We start from the raw sequence: 24313 nt of genomic DNA on the forward strand, positions 1-24313 counted from the left end.
GTATTAGTGACCCGAGTCGGAGGCATAATTACTAACTTAATACATCCTGATCAGAGCGGTTTTATCCCTCATCGGGCCACTAGGCATAAAAGAAGGCGGGCTGCTAATGCTATGGCTTTGGGGCACCCTTAAAAGCCTCTTAGCGGTACTGTTAATCGACTCTGATAAAGCTTTCGATGATGTATCATGGAAATGTCTATTTGATCTCCCTCATTATATTGGCTTTGGACCACCTTCCTGGCTTACACTTGTTCTGCACCTGATGGACAGCTAGGCAGTATCCGACTTAAGAGAGTTGTGAAATAGGGGTTCTCTTTGTCGCCCCTATTCTTCTATCGCAATAGAAGCCCTGGAGCAAGCAGCAATGCAGGTGCTGATGGAGTTTGGTACACTCTCGGGTCTTCAAACCAACTGGAGTAAGACTAGGCCATCATGGCCATCAGGATAACTATCATTCATGGGCAGAGCACATAGGGTTGAGGATTACAACACGCAGTATTAAATATCTGGGGGAACATCGTACATACATAGAGGATGCAGTGCAATTATGGGCCTCCCTACCTCCCGTCTATACTTGGAAAAGTGGCTCTTTTGAAATGATTACTCTCCTGAAAGTACTTTATGCACTACAGGACTACCCTTTTCCCTTCCATGAGGATTTTTACCTACGCTCGCAGCATGTCTTTGGTCCTTTCATTGAGATGGGAACCTCCGGTAAGAATCACTGTTCAAATGCTAGAACTCCATCTACGATTGGGAAAGGCCTATGATATATTCTATTACATGTAATATATTCTTTTACGAAGTCGCTTGTCTGACAATTTTCAATCATTATCAGCATAGGTGGGCACGAGGGCTGGTCCTGCATACCCAGTGAGACTATGGTTTATGGGAGAGGAATCTCCAATATATATCCTGTATGTGAAGCCACCCAGGCAGAAATCCCATCTGTGACGAGGGTGGCCCTTGAGGTCTCGAAAACCTCTAATAAATTAATCAGGTGGTATGGAGGCTGGCGGGCCAGAACCCTCTATGGACTGGTAATACTCTCCCAGATGTCACCGCACTTGAGGGTTTTGGAGGAGAGGATCGTCTGGAAATCAATCTACTAGAAAATGTGGCCCCCACAGGTGCCCTGAGACCTTTCCTTGAGTTGCAAGATGAATTTGGTCGACGGCACGCACAATTCCATCAATATTTCTAAGCTGACCATGATTGAACTATCTGGTAGGGGAAAAGTACCTGCTCTATACCGTGCATTGATCATAAACTCTTCAGACACCGCTCCGAAACTCCGAGAGACATGGGAGGATGCTATAGGTCATCTAGATGAAGACAAATGGATATCAGTGCTAATGCCCCACAGAAAGACAGCCATGTCTAATGCATAGCGACTTATCCAGTCTAAGTTTCTTCATCGAGTTGACGTAACGCCGGCTAGACCTTGGCAAAGGCCACAGGGACCGGTACCAGGATGTCTCAGATGTCAGTCCTCAGTGGGCGACTTTTTACAAACTTTCTGATCCTGTCCGGTTCTCAGGCCATTCTGGTAGAGCATAGCTTGCTCATTTTGTGAAGTACTCCGAGATTCTTCAATAAATACCTAGATAATAAAAATATAATTGAACCACGCTGCCAAACAATGTGTTACAGGTAAGTAGCTTATTCGCAGTTCTCTGTATCCCTGGGAGCCTCTGATCCATCAACACTGTTGGGTGTTTTCTGATGTCTGTGGCGGGGTGCATTGATACAAGATGAGAGAGCTTGTCACTGTTTTGTTCCTTGCAGCTGGCCGTGCTCGCGGTGCATGTGGCGATGCTGTACTTTGGGCAGCACCTGGTCCAGAGCGGTAGAATAAGCAGTGGGCGTCTCGTCTCGTTCATCCTATTCCAGATGGAGGCTGGAGATCACATAAGGGTAAGGGTCACCCTTGCGAACCGTTACTACTAAATGTAGGTGTTTGTGCTTCAAATACTAATGTGTCCTGAGTAAAATGATACCTCACTCATGTGGGTGGAGCAAGGGGCTGTGACTGGGAGCCCAAAACATAGGAAATAATGGAATAGCACAGAGAATTCTAAGCGCTACATTTAAAAAAAATACGTTTTTAGCCGATTCTGTATTGGACACCCACACAAGTGATGTATCATTTTACTCGGGACACTAAGGAGAACGCTGTGGGGTAGGACATTTGTGCCGCCACGGTTATTCCACACAAAAATATGTGGAAAATGTGTTTTTTACAGCTAAATTTGAAGTTTGCATGGCATTCTGGGTAGGAAAACGTTGGGGGATCCATGGAAGCCATACCTTATTGGACTCCCCCGGGTGTCTAGTTTTCAGAAATGTTTGGGTTTAGTAGTTTCCCAAGATGGCCGCTGAACCCGGGGCCAAAACCCCAGGTGCCCCCGCCCCAAAAAAACAGATAGTTTTGTTTTAGGTAATTTTGACGTTTCCACTGAACGATTTTGGCCATTTCCTGTGGCAGCCACTATGCCTACCCACACAAGTGAGGTACCATTTTTATCGGGAGACTTGGGGGAACGCTGGGTAGGAGGAAATTTGTGGATCCGCGCAGATTCCAGACATTTTCCAAAAACATTGGACAAAAAAGTGATTGTCTCAGGTAAATTTGAGGTTTGCAGGGGATTTTGGGTAGGAGAATGTTGGGGGACCCACGCAAGCCATACCTCACTGGACTCCCCCGGGTGTCTAGTTTCCAGAAATGTGTAGGTTTCCTTCGCTGGCTGCCGAGCCCCGGGCCAAAAACAAATGGGACCCCCCTTGTAAAACCAGGTTGGTTTGCAATAGGTAATTTTGATGTCGCCTCAATAGGATTTGGGCCCTTGCCTGTCGCAGGTACTTGACCCACCCACGCAAGTAAGGTACCATTTTTCTTGAAAGATATTGGGGAACGACTGGTGGTTGAATTTTGTAGATCCACGCAGATTCCAGAACTTTCCTCCTCAGAAATGTAAGGAAAATGGTTTTTTTCAACAAAATTTTAGGTTTGCAAGGGATTCTGGGTAACAGAACCTGGTGAGAGCCAGTCAAGTCACCCTATCCTGGATTCCCCTGGGTGTCTAGCTTTAAAAAATGTATCGTTTGCTAGGTTTCCTTAGGTGCCGGCAGAGCTAGGGTTAAAAAACTACAGCTAGGCACTTTGCAAAAAAAGGGTCATTTTTCACTGTGAAAATGTGGTGTGTCAACATTGCGTATGGGCCGTTCATTATTGCGGGCACTAAACATACCCACACAAGTGAGGTACAATTTTTTGCGGAAGACTTTGGAGAACGTGGGGTGGGTGGAATTTTGTTGATCCACGCAGATTCCAGAACTTTCCACCAGAGAAATGTGAGGAACAAGTGTTTTTTGGGACAAACTGTTAGATTTACAAGGGATTCTGGGTAACAGAACTTGGTGAGAGCCAGTCAAGGCACCCCATCCTGGATTCCCCTGGGTGTCTAGCTTTTAAAAATGTATAGGTTTGCTAGGTTTCCCTAGGTGCCGGCAGAGCTAGGGTTCAAAAACTGCAGCTAGGTACTTTGCAAAAAAAGGGTAATTTTTCACTGTGAAAATGTGATGTGTCAAAGTTGCGTTTTGGGCAGTTTCCTGTCACGGGCACTAGGCCTTCCCACACAAGTGAGGTACCATTTTTCTCTGAAGACTTTGCGGAACGCGGGGTGGGTGGAATTTTGTGGATCCATGCAGAGTCCAGAACTTTCCACCAGAGAAATGTGAGGAAAAAATGCTTTTTGGGACACATTTTTAGGTTTGCAAGGGATTCTGGGTAACAGAACCTAGTGAGAGTCAGTCAAGTCACCCCATCCTGGATTCCCCTGGGTGTCTACTTTAAAAAAATGTATAGGCTTGCTAGGTTTCCCTAGGTGCCGGCAGAGCTAGGGTTAAAAAACTACAGCTAGGTACTTTGCAAAAAAAAGGGTAATTTTTTACAGCGAAAATGTGGTGTGTCCACGTTGCGTTTTGGGCCATTTAGTGTTGCGGGCACAAGGCCTACCCACACAAGTAAGGTACCATTTTTCTCGGATGACTTTGGGGAATGCGGGGTGGGTGAAATGTCGTGGATCTACACATATTCCAGAACTTTCCACCACAGACATGTGAGGAAAATTTGCTTTTTTTGTACAAATGTTTAGGTTTGCAGGGGATTCTGGGTAACAGAACCTAGTGCGAACCAGTCAAGTCACCCCATCCTGGATTCCCCTTGGTGTCTAGTTTTTAAAAATGTGTAGGTTTGCTATGTTTCCCTAGGTGCAGGCAGAGCTAGGGTTAAAAAACTACAGCTAGGCACTTTGCAAAAAAGGGTTGTTTTCCTTTTGAAAATGTGGTGTGTCCACATTGCGTTTTGAGCCATTTTCTGTCGTGGGTACTAGGCCTATCCACTCAAGTGAGGTACCATTTTTTTCGGGAGACTTGGGGTAACACAGAATAGTAGAGCAGCCGTTATTAGCTATTGACTTTCCATGCTTTTCTTCCTTCCAAATGAAAGACAATGTGCAAAAAATAAGCCATTTTCACATAATGACCTATAATTCTCATGCTAGTATGGGTACTCCCAATTTTGGAAATGTGCAAATATCTCCTGTTCCTAAACTCTATATTTTGTTCTCATTTCAGAAATACATAGGTGTCTTTTATACCGATTTTTCCATGTATACAAAATAAAAAAAACATTGCAAGACACTGCTCAGGTATTGGCTCTGCATTCGTCGGGTTCTTGGTGAACCTACAAGTCTTATATATCCCCACAACCAGAAAGGTCAAGCGGATGTAACAGTATATTGCTTTCAAAGAGCTGTCATAATTAGATAAAGTTACAGGTGAAAACGTTGACACAAATGGCTGTTTTATATCATTTAATTTTCCATTTTTACTATATTTAACTGTTAGTTTCTGTAAATAAACCTTGAAGGATCTACACAATTGACCCCTTGCTGAATTCAGAATTGTGTCTACTTTTCTAAAATGTATAGCTTTCATACCCATTTCTACCATTAACTGGAAGGAGGTTGAAAGCACAAAAACGTAGCAAAAATAGGCTATGTCCCAGAAAAACAGCAAAACTGTGTAAAGATGTTTGGTTTTCTGACGAGAGTCTGCTTGTCACATAAATATGGGAAGATGGTGATTTCAGCACCACAACCCCTTTTTTGATACCATTTCCAGGGGAAAAACCAGATGCTTTAATCTGTAGCCCTTTTTCCCATTTTTCCCCCCAAAAACTAGATTTAGTTTTATTTTGGCAAATTTCTGAGTTCCCTCTAGGGGGAGCCGCAAACCCTGGGTACCTTTAGAATCCTCATGATGTTGGAAAAAAGGACACAAATTTGGCGTGGATACCTTATGTGGGAAAAAAATTACAGGGGCCTAAGCGCAAACTACCTCAAATAGCCAAAAAAGGCTTGACACAGGGGGAAAAGTCCTAGCAGCGAAGGGGTTAAGGGAGGTCAGACAATGTTTACCGGGTGAGTTCACTTCCATCTGGAAAGGGATAACCTTCTCTCCTTCACCTCCCTGCAGACCATGGTGCACATGTACAGCCAGATGATCGTGTCCGTAGGGGCAGCGGAGAAGGTGTTCCAGTACATGGACCGAACTCCTGGGGTGTCCACTGGGGGTCACCTGAAGCCTGACACCCTACAGGGCCACATCCGGTTCAACAACGTGATGTTTTCTTACCCCACCCGGAAGGACGTGCTCAAGGTGAGTGAGTGTGGTAAGGACACGTCTGTCCCTCTCATAAAATGGGGAGAGAATGTGGTCTGAAGGCTAGACTGCCGACCTTGGAGCTGGGAAACCAAGGTTCGAACCTTGGGTCGACTCCACATCCAGTGAATCTTGGCAAATCACTTAATCTCCCTGCGCCTACCACAAAAAAAATCAATGTGTCTGTGCGTAACGTAACCGGTGCTCATGTAAAGCACTCCAATACCTCGAGTTCCCACTCGCAAAAAAAGAAACCGTTTAAGAGGGCCAGGCTATGCCACGCCCATACACAGAGTAAGAACTCAGGAAAATCTTGGGTGAGCCCCTGATGTCAAAGCGTCACAAAAAGGACCCTTTGACTTTCATCCCTGGCTTCGCCTCCACGCACACTGTGGCAGGGACCAGAGCGCATCAGTGGGATTACGTACAGCAGCTGTAGGAACGCATACCGCCCCGTGCGGTGCTCCAGGTTGTAGCACCTGGTGACTCGCCCCCAATGAAAGAGAAACAAAACGCACAAAAAAACTCATTTTAGGTCACACAGACCAACCTAACCTGCCCAACCTAAGCCAGCCCAGTGCTCCTGTGTCCCCGCCTCTAAACCCATGTACCTCAGTGTTCCAGTGTCCCTGCCTCTAAACCCATTTACCCCGCTGTTCCTGTGTCCCCGCCTCTAAACCCATGTACCCCAGTGCTCCTGTGTCCCCGCCTCTAAACCCATGTACCCCAGTGTTCCTGTGTCCCTGCCTCTAAACTCATGTACCTCAGTGTTCCTGTGTCCCCGCCTCTAAACCCATGTACCCCGCTGTTTCTGTGTCCATGCCTCTAAACCCATGTACCTCAGTGTTCCAGTGTCCCCGCCTCTAAATCCATGTACCCCAGTGTTCCTGTGTCCCTGCCTTTAAACCCATGTACCTCAGTGTTCCTGTGTCCCTGCCTCTAAACCCATAAACCTCGCTGTTCCTGTGTCCCTGCCTCTAAACCCATGTACCCCAGTGCTCCTGTGTCCCCGACTCTAAACCCATGTACCCCGCTGTTCCTGTGGCCCTGCCTCTAAACCCATGTACCCCAGTGCTCCTGTGTCCCCGACTCTAAACCCACGTACCCCACTGTTCCTGTGTCCCCGCCTCTAAACCCATGTATCCCAGTGTTCCTGTGTCCCCTCTTCTAAGCCCATGCACCCCAGTGTTCCTGTGTCACCCACCTCCAAACCCATGTACCCCACTGTTCCTATGTCCCGCCTCTAAACCCATGTACCCCACTGTTCCTGTGTCCCCGCCTCTAAATCCATGTACCCCAGTGTTCCTGTGTCACCCACTTCTAAATCCATATACCCCACTGTTCCTGTGTCCCTGCCTCTAAACCCATGTACACCAGTGTTCCTGTGTCCCCAGCCTCTAAACCCATGTACCCCAGTGTTCCTGGGCCCCTGCCTCTAAACCCATGTACCCCAGTGTTTCTGTGTTCCTGCCTCTAATCCCATGTACCCCACTGTTTCTGTGTCCCCTCTTCTAAGCCCATGTACCCCACTGTTTCAGTGTCCACTCTTCTAAACCTTTGTACCCCACTGTTCCTGTGTCCCTGCCTCTAACCCATGTACCCCACTGTTCCTTTGTCCCCGCCTCTAAACCCCTGTACCCCAGTGTTCCTGTGTCGCCGCCTTTAAACCCATGTCCCCGAGTGTTCCTGTGTCCCGCCTCTAAACCCATGTACCCCAGTGTTCCTGTGTCACCCACCTCTAAACCCATGTACCCTGCTTTTCCTGTGTCCTTGCCTCTAAACCCATGTACCCCAGTGTTCCTGTGTCCATGCCTCTAAACCCATGTACTTCAGTGTTCCTGTGTCCCTGCCTCTAAACCCATGTACCCCGCTGTTCCTATGTCCCTGCCTCTAAACCCATGTACCCCAGTGCTCCTGTGTCCCCGACTCTAATCCCATGTACCCCACTGTTCCTGTGTCCCTGCCTCTAAACCCATGTACCCCAGTGCTCCTGTGTCCCCGACTCTAAACCCATGTACCCCACTGTTCCTGTGTCCCCGCCTCTAAACCCATGTATCCCAATGTTCCTGTGTCCCCTCTTCTAAGCCCATGCACCCCAGTGTTCCTGTGTCACCCACCTCCAAACCCATGTACCCCACTGTTCCTGTGTCCCGCCTCTAAACCCAAATACCCCACTGTTCCTGTGTCCCCGCTTCTAAATCCATGTACCCCAGTGTTCCTGTGTCACCCACTTCTAAATCCATATACCCCACTGTTCCTGTGTCCCTGCCTCTAAACCCATGTACCCCAGTGTTCCTGGGCCCCTGCCTCTAAACCCATGTACCCCAGTGTTTCTGTGTCCCTGCCTCTAATCCCATGTACCCCACTGTTCCTGTGTCCCCTCTTCTACGCCCATGTACCCCACTGTTTCTGTGTCTACTCTTCTATACCTGTGTACCCCACTGTTCCTGTGTCTCTGCCTCTAAACCCAAGTACCCCACTCTTCCTGTGTCCCCGCCTCTAAACCCATGTACCCCAGTGTTCCTGTGTCCCCGCCTCTAAACCCATGTCCCCGAGTGTTCCGGTGTCCCCGCCTCTAAACCCATGTACCCCAGTGTTCCTGGGTCACCCACCTCTAAACCCATGTACCCCAGTGTTCCTGTGTCACCCACCTCTAAACCCATGTACCCCAGTGTTCCTGTGTCCCCGCTTCTAAACCATGTACCCCAGTTTTCCTGTGTCCCCGCCTCGAAACCCATGTACCTCAGTGTTCCTGTGTCCCCGCCTCTAAACCCATGTACCCCAGTGTTTCTGTGTCCCTGCCTCTAAACCCATGTACCCCGCTGTTCCTGCGCCCCTGCCTCTCAACCCATGTACCCCAGTGTTTCTGTGTCCCTGCCTCTAATCCCATGTACCCCACAGTTCCTGTGTCCCCTCTTCTAAGCCCATGTACCCCACTGTTTCTGTGTCCACTCTTCTATACCTGTGTACCCCACTGTTCCTGTGTCTCTGCCTCTAAACCCAAGCACCCCACTGTTCCTGTGTCCCCGCCTCTAAACCCATGTACCCCAGTGTTCCTGTGTCACCCACCTCTGAACCCATGTACCCGTGTTCCTGTCCCTGCCTCTAAACCATGTACCCCAGTGTTCCTGTGTCCCCGCCTCGAAACCCATGTACCTCAGTGTTCCTGTGTCCCCGCCTCTAAACCCATGTACCCCAGTGTTCCTGTGTCCCTGCCTCTAAACCCATGTACCCCGCAGTTCCTGTGTCCATGCCTCTAAACCCCTGTACCTCAGTGTTCCAGTGTCCCCGCCTCGAAACCCATGTACCACGCTGTTCCTGTGTCCCCGCCTCTAACCCCATGTACCCCAGTGTTCCTGTGTCCCTGCCACTAAACCCATGTACCCCGCTGTTACTGTGTCCATGCCTCTAAACCCATTTACCTCAGTGTTCCAGTGTCCCCGCCTCTAAACCCATGTACCCCAGTGTTCCTGTGTCCCTGCCTCTAAACCCATGTACCCCAGTGTTCCTGTCTCCCTGCCTCTAAACCCATGTACCCCAGTGGTCCTGTGTCCCTGCCTCTAAACCCATGTACCCCAGTGTTCCTGTGTCCCCGCCTCTAAACCCATGTACCTCAGTGTTCCTGTGTCCTTGCCTCTAAACCCATGTACCTCAGTGTTCCTGTGTCCCTGCCTCTAAACCCATGTACCCCGCTGTTCCTGTGTCCCTGCCTCTAAAACCATGTACCCCAGTGCTCCTGTGTCCCCGACTCTAAACCCATGTACCCCACTGTTCCTGTGTCTCTGCCTCTAAACCCATGTACCCCAGTGTTCCTGTGTCTCTGCCTCTAAACCCATGTACCCCATGTATTCCTGTGTCCATGCCTCTAAACCCATGTACTCTAGTGCTCCTGTGTCCCCGACTCTCAACCCATGTACCCCACTGTTCCCGTGTCCCCGCCTCTAAACCCATGTACCCCACTGTTCCTCTGTCCCTGCCTGTAAACCCATGTACCCCAGTGTTCCTGTGTCACCCACCTCTAAACCCATGTACCCCAGTGTTCCTGTGTCCCCGCCTCTAAAACCATGTACCCCTGTATTCCTGTGTCCCCGCCTCTAAAACCATGTACCCCTGTGTTCCTGTGTCCCCGCCTTACCCATGTACCCCAGTGTTCCTGTGTCCCTGACTCTAAAACCATGCACCGAGGCTACGCTGCGGCACCGATAGGAGCCCGGGTATTCTTGCATTTATAAACATTTGAAGCTGTTATATACTAGTACACTAGCCAAACTGAGAGAATGAAAGTCCTATTCTCTTTTAAAGAGATATAAATTTCTGGACAACGCAGAGACTAGGCCTCATTAGAAGTGCAGGTTCACCCCTGAACTGTTTGCTTATTATATACGACTTGGTGCTAGAGATTTTTGGCTTCTGCGCACTTTCACTGTGTCCCAGTGGAAAGTGCGTGCGCACTCTGATTGCGTGTGGTGAGATTGGCCTGCCCTCCCATAGGAATGCATGGGGAATGTCTGTGTCCCTGGTAGTTCCTGATGTGTGAGGTGTGCAGGCTCGAGTTTGGTATGTGCGGACTCGTGTGATTAAATGCTGCACAATGATATATGCAGCGTGATTGTGTCTAGTGTGAAAGTGCCACTTCTAGAAGTTGGCATGTTTGTGTAATTTGTGTCTGGCGTGTGATTGGCTGGAGCTGGCTGGCGAGCCTGGCTCCAGGAGTCAGGATGGGTCTGCCCCGGTGGTGAGTGTTCAGATTAGCATGCTGATGGCTGGGGAGAAGTGCAACTGGGACCTGAATAGGGCTGGGCTCTCCCCACACAATGCTGGCTCCGCCCCCTGTAGTGCAACTGATGACCCTACCCATCCTGTTAATAGGCAGAGGGGTGAGCCAAAACAAAGTGCTCAGGAACCAGTTGTATCTGGTTCACCCCTTGCCTGCACCTTTAGACAAAGAATTTATCTGTATAAAAAGGGGCTGTGTCCCCATGAAAGTTGTTCTCTGTTCCTGATCTGAAGAGGGGGGCCTGCTGCTGCTGGGCGTCAGGAGGACCGCCACTAGGACTGCCTTCCTGCCTGGAGGGCCCAGTGAGCTGGCCCCTGGGCCCAGCCTTGCCCCCCGCCTATCTTCCTAAAGGACTTTGCCTGGAATTGTGCTGATTTTGCCACTAGCGCTTGGAAGCGCTTTATTTTGCCACTAGCGCTTGAGAGCGCTTTATTTTGCCACTAGCGCTTGGGAGCGTTTTATTTTGCCACTAGCTCTTGGTAGCGCTGTAATTATCCCTCTAGCGCCTGGGAGCGCTTTCTGTTCGCAGCCGGTGCCCACCCATCATCACCCCGCTCATTGCCGCATTGTTTCCCGACTTTGTGTCCCCTTTGCAGGTGCCCACCCTGCATATGATCGTCCTAGCGGACTGCCCACCGCGCAACCTAACTTTAATTAACTTTAAGTTCCTATCGAGGGGGCCTACCCCTCGGTTCTGCACCCTAACGATCTACTGCTGCGGCCTGGGTGCCGGGATCGCGAGGAAACAGGAAGTCAGGCATCCTTTTCGCCTGGCGGTGGGCGGGGCTTCCGGTTTGTTGCAGGAAGCCCCGCACACACCGCCGTTGCCGGAGAAGCCCGGGTGAGGAGCAAGGAGGCAGCCGGGCACCCACCCCGGACTGCTGTGGTGCCCCGTGCGGCCAGGAAAGAAGATCCAGGCCCGAGGAGCCAAGGTTGTGTCTAGGGCCTGAGAGGCCTTACCGGTGCAAGGGCATTTCTGGTGGTTGAGCGGCCCCGGGTTGCAGCGGGCCGCTCCCACCGCGTTTGGGCAGCATAATTTTACCTCGAGTCCCCAGTGGGGGACTCCAACAATTGGGGGCAGTTGTTCAGAGCCCGAAAGGCTCAAAGGGGGCATTTGTTAAAGCCTACGAGGCTTTCGGGCGCATTTCTCTCGAGCCGGTCGAGGCTCCAACGACCGGGGCATTTCTGTTTCAGGGCCCAAGAGACCCCGGACACCTCTGCTAATTCCGAGTCCCCCGAGCGGGACTCCAACGACCAGGAGCCATCTGTACTCAGAGCCCACGAGACTCCCACCGGGGACAGTTGTTTTTAGTTACAGAGCCGGCAAGGCTCACACATGGTATTTGCCCCATTATTGTTCAGAGCCCTACCTAGAGCCAGGAGGCACGCTGGTGCCAGGCTCAATCCCTGCTACAGCTGCCCAGCACTTAGTGGGCAGCTGCACCGTTTAGGCCCCCCCTGACATTGGGACACAGAACATTTCAGCCCCAGAGAGGCCAGTTGGCCTGGGGACAAGTCACAGGTTGTGGCTTATGTAATTTCTGCAAATTGTTCTGTGCTGCTCCTCTGAATGTGTTTTTATGCGTCATGTGCTTTTTCCTACACCGCTGAATGTATGGTTATGCATCATGTGTTTTTCCCTGCACCTCTGAATGTTGTGATGCATCATGTGCAATGTTCTTATGCCTATAACTCAGATAACTCAGAGATACTCTTCTTCGGTTGCTTATCTGACCCAGAGTGGCATGAATGGTGGCCTGCCGACATGTTCCCTCCAGCGCACTCTTCCCAGATAGCTAAGAATCTGGGAATTAAGATCGATAACGGGCTGACATTAAAATCCCAGGTTCTGGCTCTCTCAGGTACTTGCATTGGCCTCCTCAAGATGCTCCGGAAGTTCTTCCCCCTACTTTCGGAAGAGCTCAGGAGGATTACGGTTCAGACACTAATCGGCTCAAGATTGGATTATTCTAACATTCTATATCTTGGCCTACCGGAGTATCTCCTGCAACGCTTGCAGGTGGTGCAGAACCCGGCCGCGCGGGCTATCTTTGGCCTCCACAGACGGGCCAGAGTATCTAGCCTACTGCAGTCGCTCCATTGGCTGCCTATCCAGAAGCGGATAGAGTTTAAGGCCTTGACACTGGCCCATAAGGCCTTGCATGCCGCGGGAGCTCAGTATCTCCAAAGGAGGCTTGCCTTCTACCACCCGGCTCGCTCCCTGAGATCTGAGTCTTTGTTCTTAGCTCTAGTTCCCCGAGTAAAAAAGGCTCGCATTGGAGGCCGCTCTTTCAGGCTGCGAGCTCCGCAGCTTTGGAACTCTCTTCCACTGACTCTGCGCAGTACATCCAATCTACTGGCCTTCAGGAAGGGCCTTAAAACATGGCTTTTTGCCTGATAGTGCTCTTCCTCTCCAATGCTGTATCCCTCTACTCTCTATAAGTGGTCTATTCATGTTGTAGATGTCTGTCTTTTCTGGTCACTAATTAAAGCGCCGGGACACTCCTTTGGAGTAGCCGAGCACTATAGAAGACCACCCTAACATATAACATATATACCCCTAAATGTATTGTGATACTTAGGTGGTGGTTCTTCCTTCCTAGTACAGGTGTTGCTAGTGAGGTCCTTGTTCCCTGCGTGATATTTTCCTAAGGTGGTTAGGGTTGCGTAGGTGGTACTTACCTTTCACCAGTGGTTACTGGTTGTGTGCTACATTTGCTATTGTGTGCTACATTTGCCATTTTGTGCTACAAGTGTTCTATGTGCTAAGTGTTATTCCTACAAGCATTCTATTCCTACAGAGGGCTAATTCTAACAAGTATTCACTAAAAGTGCTTAGTCCTGACAGTGGTCAACGTGGCCCTGTCCTGTACATATATCCCCTGTAAATTCCGCCCGTCCCTGTTGGCACATTGTAAAGTATGTTGATTATCTAACGTGTTTGGTATAATACAAAGGCTATTTTTACATATAACCTTGTGTGGAGTTTCCTTTGTGGTGGGCCTTGGGTGTTGTTGCTGGGTGCGCGCGCAAACACTTAACCTACATTGCCTCCGGGATAAGCCTTACTGCTCGCGCCACGTTGCCTAGAGGGTCAGCAGGGGTTATCTTTGGCGTGTAACTCGCCTGGCCCTGACTAGCGTGGTGGTTTCTGCCTGGCTTTGGCGCAAGCCTCAGCCAGCCGGAAATCCCATTTCTAACATTGGTAGGCAGCGGAAGGGATCCGGATTTGTGTTTGCGTTGTACCGCAGTGGCTACTGGCTGCACCACAAAACTCTGCATCTTAGATGATCACATTTTGGGGATTATTGTTTTGAGTCAACAACAAAAATTGGGGCCAAATTCATCAAGGTTTTGCGTTGCCCTTCCACCACTCTAGGGGGCAGAGGGGTGACGCAAAACCCAAGTGAGATTTATCAAGCCAGGCCTACCGCTATTAGTAAATCTGGGAAGGACGCCTTGCGTGGCACTGCATGGCTTGACAGATCTAGAGTAACACAGCGCAAATCACTGTGTTGCATTACTCTGCCCTTGGGGGGGCATCCTATGGGTGGCACCTGGGTGTTCCCACACGTCCACCCTTGGATTTTGGTGCATTCCCAGATTTACCATTAGTAATAGAACTGGGAATGCATCTATGTGCGATACTTCCCCAGGTGAGGCATAAAAGAGAGAAATATCTTTATTTCTAAATTTAAGAACTGGATACATGATCTCACGTATTGTCAGGAACAGATTGCTACATACTCTGAATTACTACCGGTTGCCTCTAGGCCGGCCGATATTTGGTCCCCCTTGAAGTGTTATCTATTGGAGAAAGAGGACCCCCACAATGCAGACACACCACCTTCCTCGCAAATCGGATGCCCTATTGAAAGACCCCCTGAACACCCGCACTGACTTTTAGCACATGGGAACCATGGGGGAATTGCAGCCCTGACCCTTAGCTAACTGAAGATACACTACAGAACATACTGGCTGGCCTACGAGGCGAGGTCCATTCTGGCTGATTGTTTATTCCTAAAGCCCCCTCTCGTGTGTGCGAGTGGACATGGCTCTGTGCTGGCTAGCCTGGAACAATGTGTAATACAGGGTCATTGTTATTGACATTGGGCCTCTACATTGTACATCGGACAATGTCCCGCGAATGAAGGCATATTTTACTGACTCAGTGGTTCATATTGACATGTAATTTATAATTTACTGTTGCTCCGGATACATGTGCACATCGCATGTACTGTGTTGTGTGAATATGAATGCACCATTTTTGTTGTTTCTTTGCAAAACTTCAAAAATAAAGTTAAAAAAAAAAATAATAATCTTTATTTCTCCTCGTTGTTTCCTCTTTCTACTTGTGCTGTGTTATGCAGCACATACAGAAAGGAAAATGCCTGTCAGGATTGTTTTGTGCATGAAGATCTCCCTTCCTGAACACAAAAAGAAATCCTTACTACAATGCAGGCACCTTTGCACCCTAGTGCAAGGGTGTCTGTGTTGGTACGAGGCAGCCAAAAGTCCGACAGCTCAGAAGATGAGGTTGTGGGAGGGGCCGTATATTGGTCCAACCCCCAAATAATTATTGAAGCGCCAATTTCTGTAAATGTTTGAGATTGTTGTAAACCTGATGCTGACCTGCAGGTCTGATGAAGTACCGAAACTGCTCATATGTAGACTCAGAAGTTTAGTGTCGGAGGGATCCAGTTCTGTCCTCCGTGTTACTGACTGATTCTGTCCATCTATCTTTGTTAGGACGTCTCTTTTGATCTGAAGCCTGGTAAAATGACAGCCCTGGTGGGACCTTCAGGCGGAGGAAAGACCACATGTGTGTCTCTACTGCAGCGATTCTACGAGCCACAGGCTGGGGAGATCCTGCTGGATGGACGACCGATTGAGCAGTACGACCACAAGTATCTCCATTCAAAGGTAACAACTTGGATGTATCTTGTGCAGGAGGACGCTTTTCCTCAGGTGGCTTCCAGGGTTGAAGGAGGAGGAACCTTAACTAAACCATCCCAGCCGGTGCCTGTAAAGGAACCAGGCATGGGCTGGCCAGCATATGTCCTACCAGGAACCAAGGCTTCAAGGGGGTCAGTCGATACCTGTACTGAACCTGACCCAGACAGATCAAGGCTTACTACTGCATCACGGCAACACTTGAAGCTAATATACTCTGCTTCCCATTAGAACCACCTTCTTTCTAACCACTGGAAACATTAATAACAGCAGACATCTAGAACGTTGGTGACAACCCTCTATATGACTACTCAGACTGATGCCCCTATAACAGCCATGAACTCTTAGGTGAAATAGGACAGTGCTCTACTTATGCAATAAAATGACAAGGAATGGGGATTCTGCTGCATGCAAACGGCTCGCCCAACATCTAGCCATAGACTCCGCACAATCCATTTCAAATATTTGCATATGGTGCGAGTCTATGCAAAATGAGATTACAAAGTTTATTTATTTATTTATTTATTTATTTATTTATTTTAGAGGTTTTATATAGCGCTAGCTGGACCCAGGGGTATCAGAGCGCTTTACATTTTAGAGACAAGAAGGTCAATAAGACAGGGGACATACATAGCATCAATGTATATAAACAACATATAAGTCTCCGCCTGATAGATTTCAAAATGATACATATTGGAAATAAGCACATCAAAATATGGAAGATGTGAATAATCAAAAATATCAAAAGGCAACAAATTGAAAGAAAGCGGGAGGGGCAGAGGTGAGGGGGGGTTGGAGGGGATGAGGGCTGAAGGTGGACAAGGGAAAGGGGGGTGCAAGGAGGAGTGAAGGTGGTAAACAGGGAGGGGGAAGTGACGAGGAGGAAGGGCGAGTAAAGCTGGAAAAGGGAGGGCAGATGCATCTAGGGTCGGACAGATGTGGCCAGTGGAAGGGAACAGATATGGATTAGGGTCCCCAGTATTTATTGAGGAGATGTAGTTTGAGTTCTTTTTTGAAGCTAGAGTAGGAAGGGTTGCAGCGAAGGTCTGTTGGAAGGGCATTCCAAATGCAAGGAGCGTTGCCGGAAAAGGATCGAGACTGGGTGGTTTTCTGTTTTAGAAGGGGGGGGGATAAGAAGGAAGGTGTTAGTACTTCTCAAGAACCAGGAGCAACCGGCTTTAGTGAGTTTGTTAGCAAGGTAGGTCAGTGTGTTTTGATGGAGAATTTTGTGTGTAATGCAGGCTGTTTTGTAAGTTGATCTACCTTCAATGGGGAGCCATTTAAGGGTTTTAAGGGCAGGGGAGATGTGGTCGAATCGCTTGCAGTCTGAGGTAAGCCTAGCTGCAAGGTACAGCACAGATTTAAGAGGTGCTAGGTGGATCTTGGGAATTCCGGTGAGAATGGCATTGCCGTAGTCGATGCGAGAAAGAACGAGGGATTGGACTGCTAGTTTGAAATCATCGATAGGGATGAAGGGCTTGATTTCCTTTAGGTGGAGGAGAGTGAAGAGGGCTCCTTTGGCAGAATTATTGACGTGTACCTTGAGTGTAAGGAGGTTGTCAAGGGAGATCCCTAGTGATTTGACTGAGGAGGACAAAGATAAGGAGCATTTGAGGGCATTAAGGTCGGAGATCCAATTCTGAATGGGGAGCTGGTTGTTTTTAGGGGAAAAAAGAATAATTTCAGTTTTTTTAGGGTTGAGTTTGAGGTGGTTAATGTGGAACCAGGCTTGAATCTTGATGAGAGTGTTGTTGAGGTGAAGGATGTCAGCATGAGTTTTAATCTTATAATAGAGTTGGGTGTCGTCGGCGTAGAGATGGTAGTTGATCCCAGCTTGTTTAAGAATGAGTGTGAGGGGTTCCATGAAAAGGTTAAAGAGTGTGGGAGAGAGGATGGATCCTTGCGGAACTCCTAAGGAGTGGGGGAAGGGTTAGATAGGCAATTTTGATTTTTGATTTGTTGAGAACGGTGTTGTAGGTATAAGACGAACCATTTGTGTGTCATACCATTCAGGCCGAAACGATCTCTAAGAACATTGAGAAGAGCAGAGTGGTTTACAGTATCAAACGCTGCAGAGAGATCAAGGAGGATCAGAAGGCTAGATTCACTATTGTCAAATGAGTGGTGGATGTCGTCAACAATGTTCAGCATGGCGGTTTCGGTGTTGCATCCTTTCCTAAAGCCAGATTGGAAGGGGTCTAGTAAGTTAAAGTGTTCAATGTGTCTATCTAGTTGGAAAAGAACACATTTTTCCAGGGCTATAGAAAGAAGGGGAAGGTTGGAGATGGGACGAAGGTTATTGAGGTCGTTTGGGTCTGCCAAAGGATTTTTGATAATGGGGGTAATTTGGCCTAGTTGCAATGAAGTGGGGACGCAGCCGGTGGCAAGGGAGCTGTTGATAATAGAGGTCCAGGAAGGGGTGATGATGTGTTTTAGGTTTTGGACAAGTTTGGAGGGGAGAGGGTCTTTGGTGTGGGAGGAAGGTTTGAGTTTGGAAATGATATTAAAGACGTCTCTTTCAGTGACTGGCTGGAAGTTAAGCCAAGTGGCATTATTTTTAGTAAGAGAGTTAGGATGATTGGAGTCAAGGAAAATGGAGGGCAATGGGGGGTGAGGGAGATTAGAGTTTTGATGGGCAGTAGTAGGTGTAGGGGGAGTTATGAAGGAGGGTGGGATATTAAGAGAGATGTTCGGGTTAGTGGTAGGGAGCGCAGTAGAGAGGAAGGATTGCTCATTTAGTTTAATTTTGTCTGAAAAAAAGAGAGCTATTTCTTCACATCTGGTCGTCGAGGCCAGTGTGACAGGGGGAGCGGACGCAGTTTGATTGCGCAAAATGTTGAATAGTTCTCCTGGCCTATTTTGAGCTAGATCTAGTTGTGACCTGAAGAAGGAAGTTTTTTGTATAAAGATGTTTTTTTTTGTAGGACGATCTAGCAAGTCTGAGGCGGGCCAGGTTAAAAGGGGAGGGGTGCTGTCTCCATAATCTTTCAGTTAATCTGAGTCTACGTCTTTCATTATTTAGGTCTGTGTTAAATCATGATTTGGAGGGGATATTTCTTGTTTTTTGAGTTTGAGAGGGGCTTGAAGGTCAAGGGTAGCAGTGACAGCTTTGTTATATTGTTCGGTTAGTTCATTCGTGTTAAGGAAGGGAGGGATAGCGAGAAGCTGGGCATGAAGTTTGGGTCCAAGTAAATCGGAGGGATGACTGAGATTTCTGATCAGTTTCATGGGTTTAATTGTTTTGGACGGAGGGGTGGAATCAGAGTTGGTTATGGAGAACAGGATAAGGTGATGGTCGGACCAGTCAATGGGAATGATGTTAGATAGGAGGGCTAGATCTTTGCTGGTAATGATAGCGTCAAGGGTGGCTCCTTTGGAATGGGTTGGTGATTGACAGATTTGTTTGAGGTCATTCATTTCGAGAAGGTCAGAGAGGAGGGAGATTGAGGGATCTTTGGTATCATTCCAATGGAGGTTAAAGTCTCCCAGGAAGATGTTTTTAGATTTGGAAATTGAGGATTGGGTAAGAAGGTTAGATAGCTCGTCAATGAATGGGTAGTGATTTCCAGGCGGATTATATATATTGTGAAGGTGGATGGGGGTGAGGGGGAACCCTGTATTTTGAGTTCGGCTATAAGGTATTCAAAGGAGGCATATTCGGTGTTATTGATAAGGGAGAGCTGTAGTTCGTCTTTGAAGATGATAGCTACACCACCGCCTTTTCGGATGTGTCTATCTTTCCTAATGATGGAGTAGCCCGGGGTGAGAGTAGGTCAAGAATGCTTGTAGAGTGGTCATTAAGCCAGGATTCTGTAAGGAACGCAATGTTGATGGATTCGCTAAGGATGGTTTCAGAGATTTCTATGGCATGTCGGGCAGTGGAGCGGCAGTTAACAAGCATGCAGGTGAGGGGTTTGGGAGTGGATTTAGGAGATGGGAGGGCATGGATGGAGGTGAGATGAGGAGGGGGTCTAGGTGAGACAGGTGAAAGGGGAATACGACTAGTCCCTAATATGACGGAGATGCTAGAGAAGGGGGGAGGGGTGTTCATGGTTGAGGAGTATGGAGGGTAGGAATTTTAAAGGTCGGAAATCTCCCGGTGAGAGAGGGTGCAAGTGGTGCGGAGTGGTCTTTGAGCCCGGCAAAGCAAGGGAGTTGTTTTCCACGGTTTGGGGGGGGTGGGGTTTATTAGACCAGGGCTAGCGGTGTTTCTTCGGGGAGGGAGGTCGCTGGATTTGAGGTTGAGGAAATCGTTCCTAAGACGAGAGAGATCTCTGGTAAGAGTGGAGAGGTTAAGTTCGATGTTGCGAAGGGAGTTTGAGATGAGAGTGAGGGGGTAAATAGGGTGTGGGGGGGAGGAGGACAAAAGGGGTTCGGCGTTAGCTGCGAGGGGGGTCTGCTCTGAGGAGGCAGTGAGCAGATGCAGGCAGGAGGCCTGTTCTGAGGAGGAGATGAGCCGATGCAGGCAGGAGAGCAGGGAGGGCTGTAGTTGAAGGGGAGAAGGAGTGACATGTCAGGGTAGGCGGGAGATGAGACCTCTGTGGATGAGAAGTTAGGAGATAGCAAGGAGGTACAGTTGCGGATTGGTGTAGGAGTGAGGGGGGGATAATGGGAAGAGTGTCGTTCAGGAAGGGAGAGGATGAGTTGGGAGAAGAAGGGTGTGGGGAAGTGTGATTCAGACGGTGTGAGGCTGAATTGGGAGGGGAGGAATGAGGGGGTGGAGGAGGAAAGGAAGGGGAATCAGGGTGAGGAGTATTGTGATTCGGCGGGTGTGAGGATGAGTTGGGAGAGGAGGAGTGAGGGGGGGTTGGAGGAGGAATGGAAGGGGAATCTAGGTGAGGAGTATTGTGATTCAGCATAAGTGAGGATGAGTTGGGAGGGGAAGAGTGAGGGGGGGTTAGAGGAGGAATGGAAGGGGAGACTGTGAGAGAGGGCCAGGAGGGTGGAGTAATAGGGAGGGGAATGGGTGGGCTGATTGGGTGCAAGGGGGATTGGGAGTGAGGGGGTGAGGAAAGGATCAAAGGGAGAGGGGGTCATAGTGATGGGTGACAACGTTTGCATAGTGTCATTGGATGTTGAAAGGTCCGGGGCAGGAGAGGTGGGCTGGTGGGGCGGGGTCGGTGGGGAGAGAGGAGGTGGAGGGTATGGGAGGCTGTTGGTAGAATTGGAAAGTTGGATGGCCAAGGATCTGAAATGGAGTTCGAAGGTGTTAAGATGCGGTACGGCCGCTTGGATGAGGATGTTACCCGTTTTAAAAATGAAGATGTTGATTTCCCCACAAAAGGTTGGAGAGGGAGTGGTGGAAAGTTTGTCGCCATGGGGTATTTTGGAGGTTTTAGTGACTGGGAGATGTTGTGTGAAAATGCTTTTCCATTTAGAGGGGCGTTTGAAGTAGAAGATGTAATTCGTTTTAATGGGGGCGGTAGGGCTGTAGTAGTTGTCAACAATAAGTGTTTCAGGATTTCGAGTGAGGAAGTTGTGTTTGAGTTTTTTTCTAGCGTGTTTAGAAAGATTGGGGGGGTACGGAATGCAGCATGAGTTGGGACCATGTTTAGTTAGAGAAAGGTCCTGGGAGGGGGAAGGGATATTGAGAGGAGGCATGTTGGGCAAAGGAAAATGTAGGGGAGAGGAGAGTCAGATAGTCACGCGAGTAGTCAAGGGAGGGCCGTGGGTAGAGGCTATGGAGGGAAGAGAACTTTGAAAGGGAGGAGAGGAAGGATGCGGTGTTGGGAAAGGGTAAGGGGAGGATTCGGCAGAGGAAAATAACAAAGAAAGGGAATGTGAGATGGTATGAGAGAAAGGGGCCAGAGTCAAGAGAATATGAGTTAGGTAAACTACGAAGGAAGTGAGCAGATTAAAGTCCAGCGAAACAAACAAATCACATCACCGCTACATATGGGGGAGCAGTATTAAAGCAATGTTGAAATATCCCCAGCAAAGCAAACAATCAATCCCTGCAAAGCTACGCAAGGTGAGGATCGCTAGGTTTAGGACCAAAAGTATTGTGTCATCAAGCTGCACATATTCTCAAGTTGGATGCATTGTTAAAAACAGTCCAGCGAATCAGACAATCATAGCACAGATACACAAAAGGAGCTCATAGGAAGATTGGCAGTGGAAGATAACTATAGGGGTAAGAAACATATAAGACATATAATAACTGGCGCTAGTTCGAAACATCAAAAGTTAAAAAACATAAAAAGCATATGAGGGGCAGATCGAAGAATTAGCAGGACATGTAGTATGTGTATGAGATTAGTAGTGCGTTAAATTCTTCATAAAGTTTTTGTATGGCCTGCCGTAGACAGTCCAATTGTTAGCATAGGGGATAAAAAAGGAAAAAAAGATAAAAGGGGGATAGGTAAATCGGTGAAGAGCTGTTATGATAGCAATATGAGGCCACGGACAATAGTGCAGTGAAAAACATCAGACATAATACATAAACAATCTAAAATGTCACAATAAGATCACTATAAAGTTATTAATAGGCGGTAATGGGCAATTAACACAAAACAAAGTTAGGAGGGGTGTCAGTACCAGCCCTTTTATTTGCGGTCGAAACTATTTTAATATCGCAAACCCCAAAGAGCTTGCAATGCCTAATACATTCTTTTGGTGCTTATTGTGACTCTAAAGGCCTAGAAATAAATTCTAGCAATACAAAATATATGGCAGTTAACCCACATAAATCTTTTAAGAAGAACATAACTGTCAAAAATCAGAAGCTAGAATATGTGCAGAATTTTAATTATCTAAGCATAACACTGGATACCAAAATGACCTGGCAACCGGAACTGCAGAAAAGTAAGACCATTCTGCTTCAAAACTCTCTGCCAATATTAAAAAAAACATGGGAATAGTATTACTAAGGCAGTATCCCCTGCACTCGAGGTTTATAAATATAGGGCACAATCGGCATCCCTTTATGGGGCAGAACTATGGGGGCCTTCATGTAGGAATACATTTGTGGGAGAAGAAAATACGTTTTTTAGGTACACCTGTAATTCCTATCGTTATGGACTTAAATACTAAGGGGCAGATCTACAAGAAAGTGCCGCAGCGTGGCACCGCAAGCCCGTTGGCTGCACCACGCTGCGGCACTTTCAGGTTCTCCCCTGCGCTGGCGCAGAAACAGCTGCCTAGCCCTGGCGCGGGCACCCTTGCACCATGGTGCAAAGATGCCTGCGCCATGGGGAGATTGATTTTGTGCAAGAAGGGGCACCTACCTGCACAAAAGCAATCACTAAAGGCTTTTTCCTCTTTCAGGGTGGGCTGTAGAATGCAACACGCACTGAAAGAGAAAAAACGAGGAGAAATGAAAGCATTTCTCTCATTGCGCCTCCCTACGCCACCTCTAGGGTGGCGTAGCACTCAGACGCATCTCCAGATCTGGAGATGTGTTATGTTCCATGGGTGTAGCGTGGGAACATCCACAGCAACACCCATGGAACGCCCCTTCAACGCAAAGTGCTGCGTGTGAAGGGGCCATATTTACAAGTGGAGGAAAAGTCACGCAGGGTGGCTTTTACTCTCCTTGTAAATACAGAGGAGCCCCCTGCGCCACCAGTACGTCACCAAAAGTGACGTACTGGTGGCACAGGAGGCTTGTAAATCTGCCCCGCAACGTATCGATCACCAAGCCATATTAAGACCATTATTGTTCTGGGTCCGACTGTGGTTAACAACCGAACTAGCCCACTACAAAGAAGGGCTAGAAGAAACTTTAAAGTTTGACACAGGCACTAGCCTTCAGTGGATTAAGCATGTCTATTACTGTTTTTTGTGTGAATTTGGGATGAAGCATTTTGGGAAGAACCCAGGCTATTGACACCAGATACTAAGAAAATACTGAAAACTACCTTTTGGGCGTATACCCAAAACAATGTGTCTCATAGCACAGCCACTGGTAGATTAGCGGCCTAGTTTCTCCTTATGAAACCTACCCCGAACTTCGAGCTATTTCTGGATGAAGTGCAGCCCAATTTGGCAAAATCACTGTATATGAAATTTCGTTATGGTGTTCTGCAAACCAACTTGAACACATCGAAGTGGGGCTAAAAAACAGGTGAGAGTAACATGGAGTGCTGTGCATTATGCCAACTTGATACACAAGAAAATGACCTACACTTATTGTTCTTTTGCCCTGCCTATGCTACGCCTAGTAAGAAATGGATTAAACCCATCTGTCGAAACATGGGCACTAGGTCTTGTCTTGAGGCAGAAAGAATATTGAAAACCAAAGGGGCGTGCTGAACACTGTATAACTTTGCTAATGCACATGCACTTTACAAAGAAAATTTTTCAGCTGATGATGTAGAGGTCATTGACTGATTTGAATTATCTACCACACAGATCTTGTACCAGCATGAATGTGTTTTTTCATCCAATGTTTTTTAAAATGAGGAATGTTGTTTTTAAGATTGTATGTACGTCTTTTAGGGCATGTATTGCCGAAATAAAGATTATGAAATGGAAAAAAATGGAATGGAAAACCAACACTTCCCAGAAAATTGTTTTCAGTAGATATTTGTTTGATGTTGGCTTAATAAGAGGAAAGAAAGGCTTGAAAAGTTATCACTCTGAAACATATGTGTAATCTTGAATTAAGGTGCTTATTAACCCTGCAATTGCACTTTAGAAACTGCAGAGAGTCAAAGTAGAATGTACTGTTAGCATACCTGATTGTATAGAGTGTTCAACTAGCACTTTAAAGCACCTGCACTTTTTGATTAGACCTACTCGGGAAAGTTGCACTTATATGATGTATATATAGTCCCCTCTAGTCTTCGGTTCTTCTCAACCCTATCTGGTCTTTGTTCTCCTCAAACGTTCCAGATATACTAAACTAAGCTTTGC

The 24313-nt window shown here is 47.9% G+C and overlaps 1 protein-coding gene across 2 annotated transcripts in view; it reads left to right on the forward strand.

Annotated features, from left to right (window-relative positions):
- The window catches only part of LOC147710005 (antigen peptide transporter 2-like), a 179211-nt gene that overhangs the window by 98410 nt on the left and 56488 nt on the right, over positions 1-24313 (forward strand). For both annotated transcript variants that reach the window (XM_086920680.1, XM_086920681.1), the window contains exons 7-9: positions 1789-1917; positions 5542-5724; positions 15254-15427. In XM_086920680.1, coding sequence (XP_086776806.1) covers positions 1789-1917; positions 5542-5724; positions 15254-15427 — 486 coding nt within the window. The remainder of the gene's footprint in view (positions 1-1788; positions 1918-5541; positions 5725-15253; positions 15428-24313) is intronic.

The sequence above is a fragment of the Lissotriton vulgaris genome, chromosome 5 (assembly GCF_964263255.1).
Source record: "Lissotriton vulgaris chromosome 5, aLisVul1.2, whole genome shotgun sequence".
Lineage (NCBI taxonomy): Eukaryota > Metazoa > Chordata > Amphibia > Caudata > Salamandridae > Lissotriton > Lissotriton vulgaris.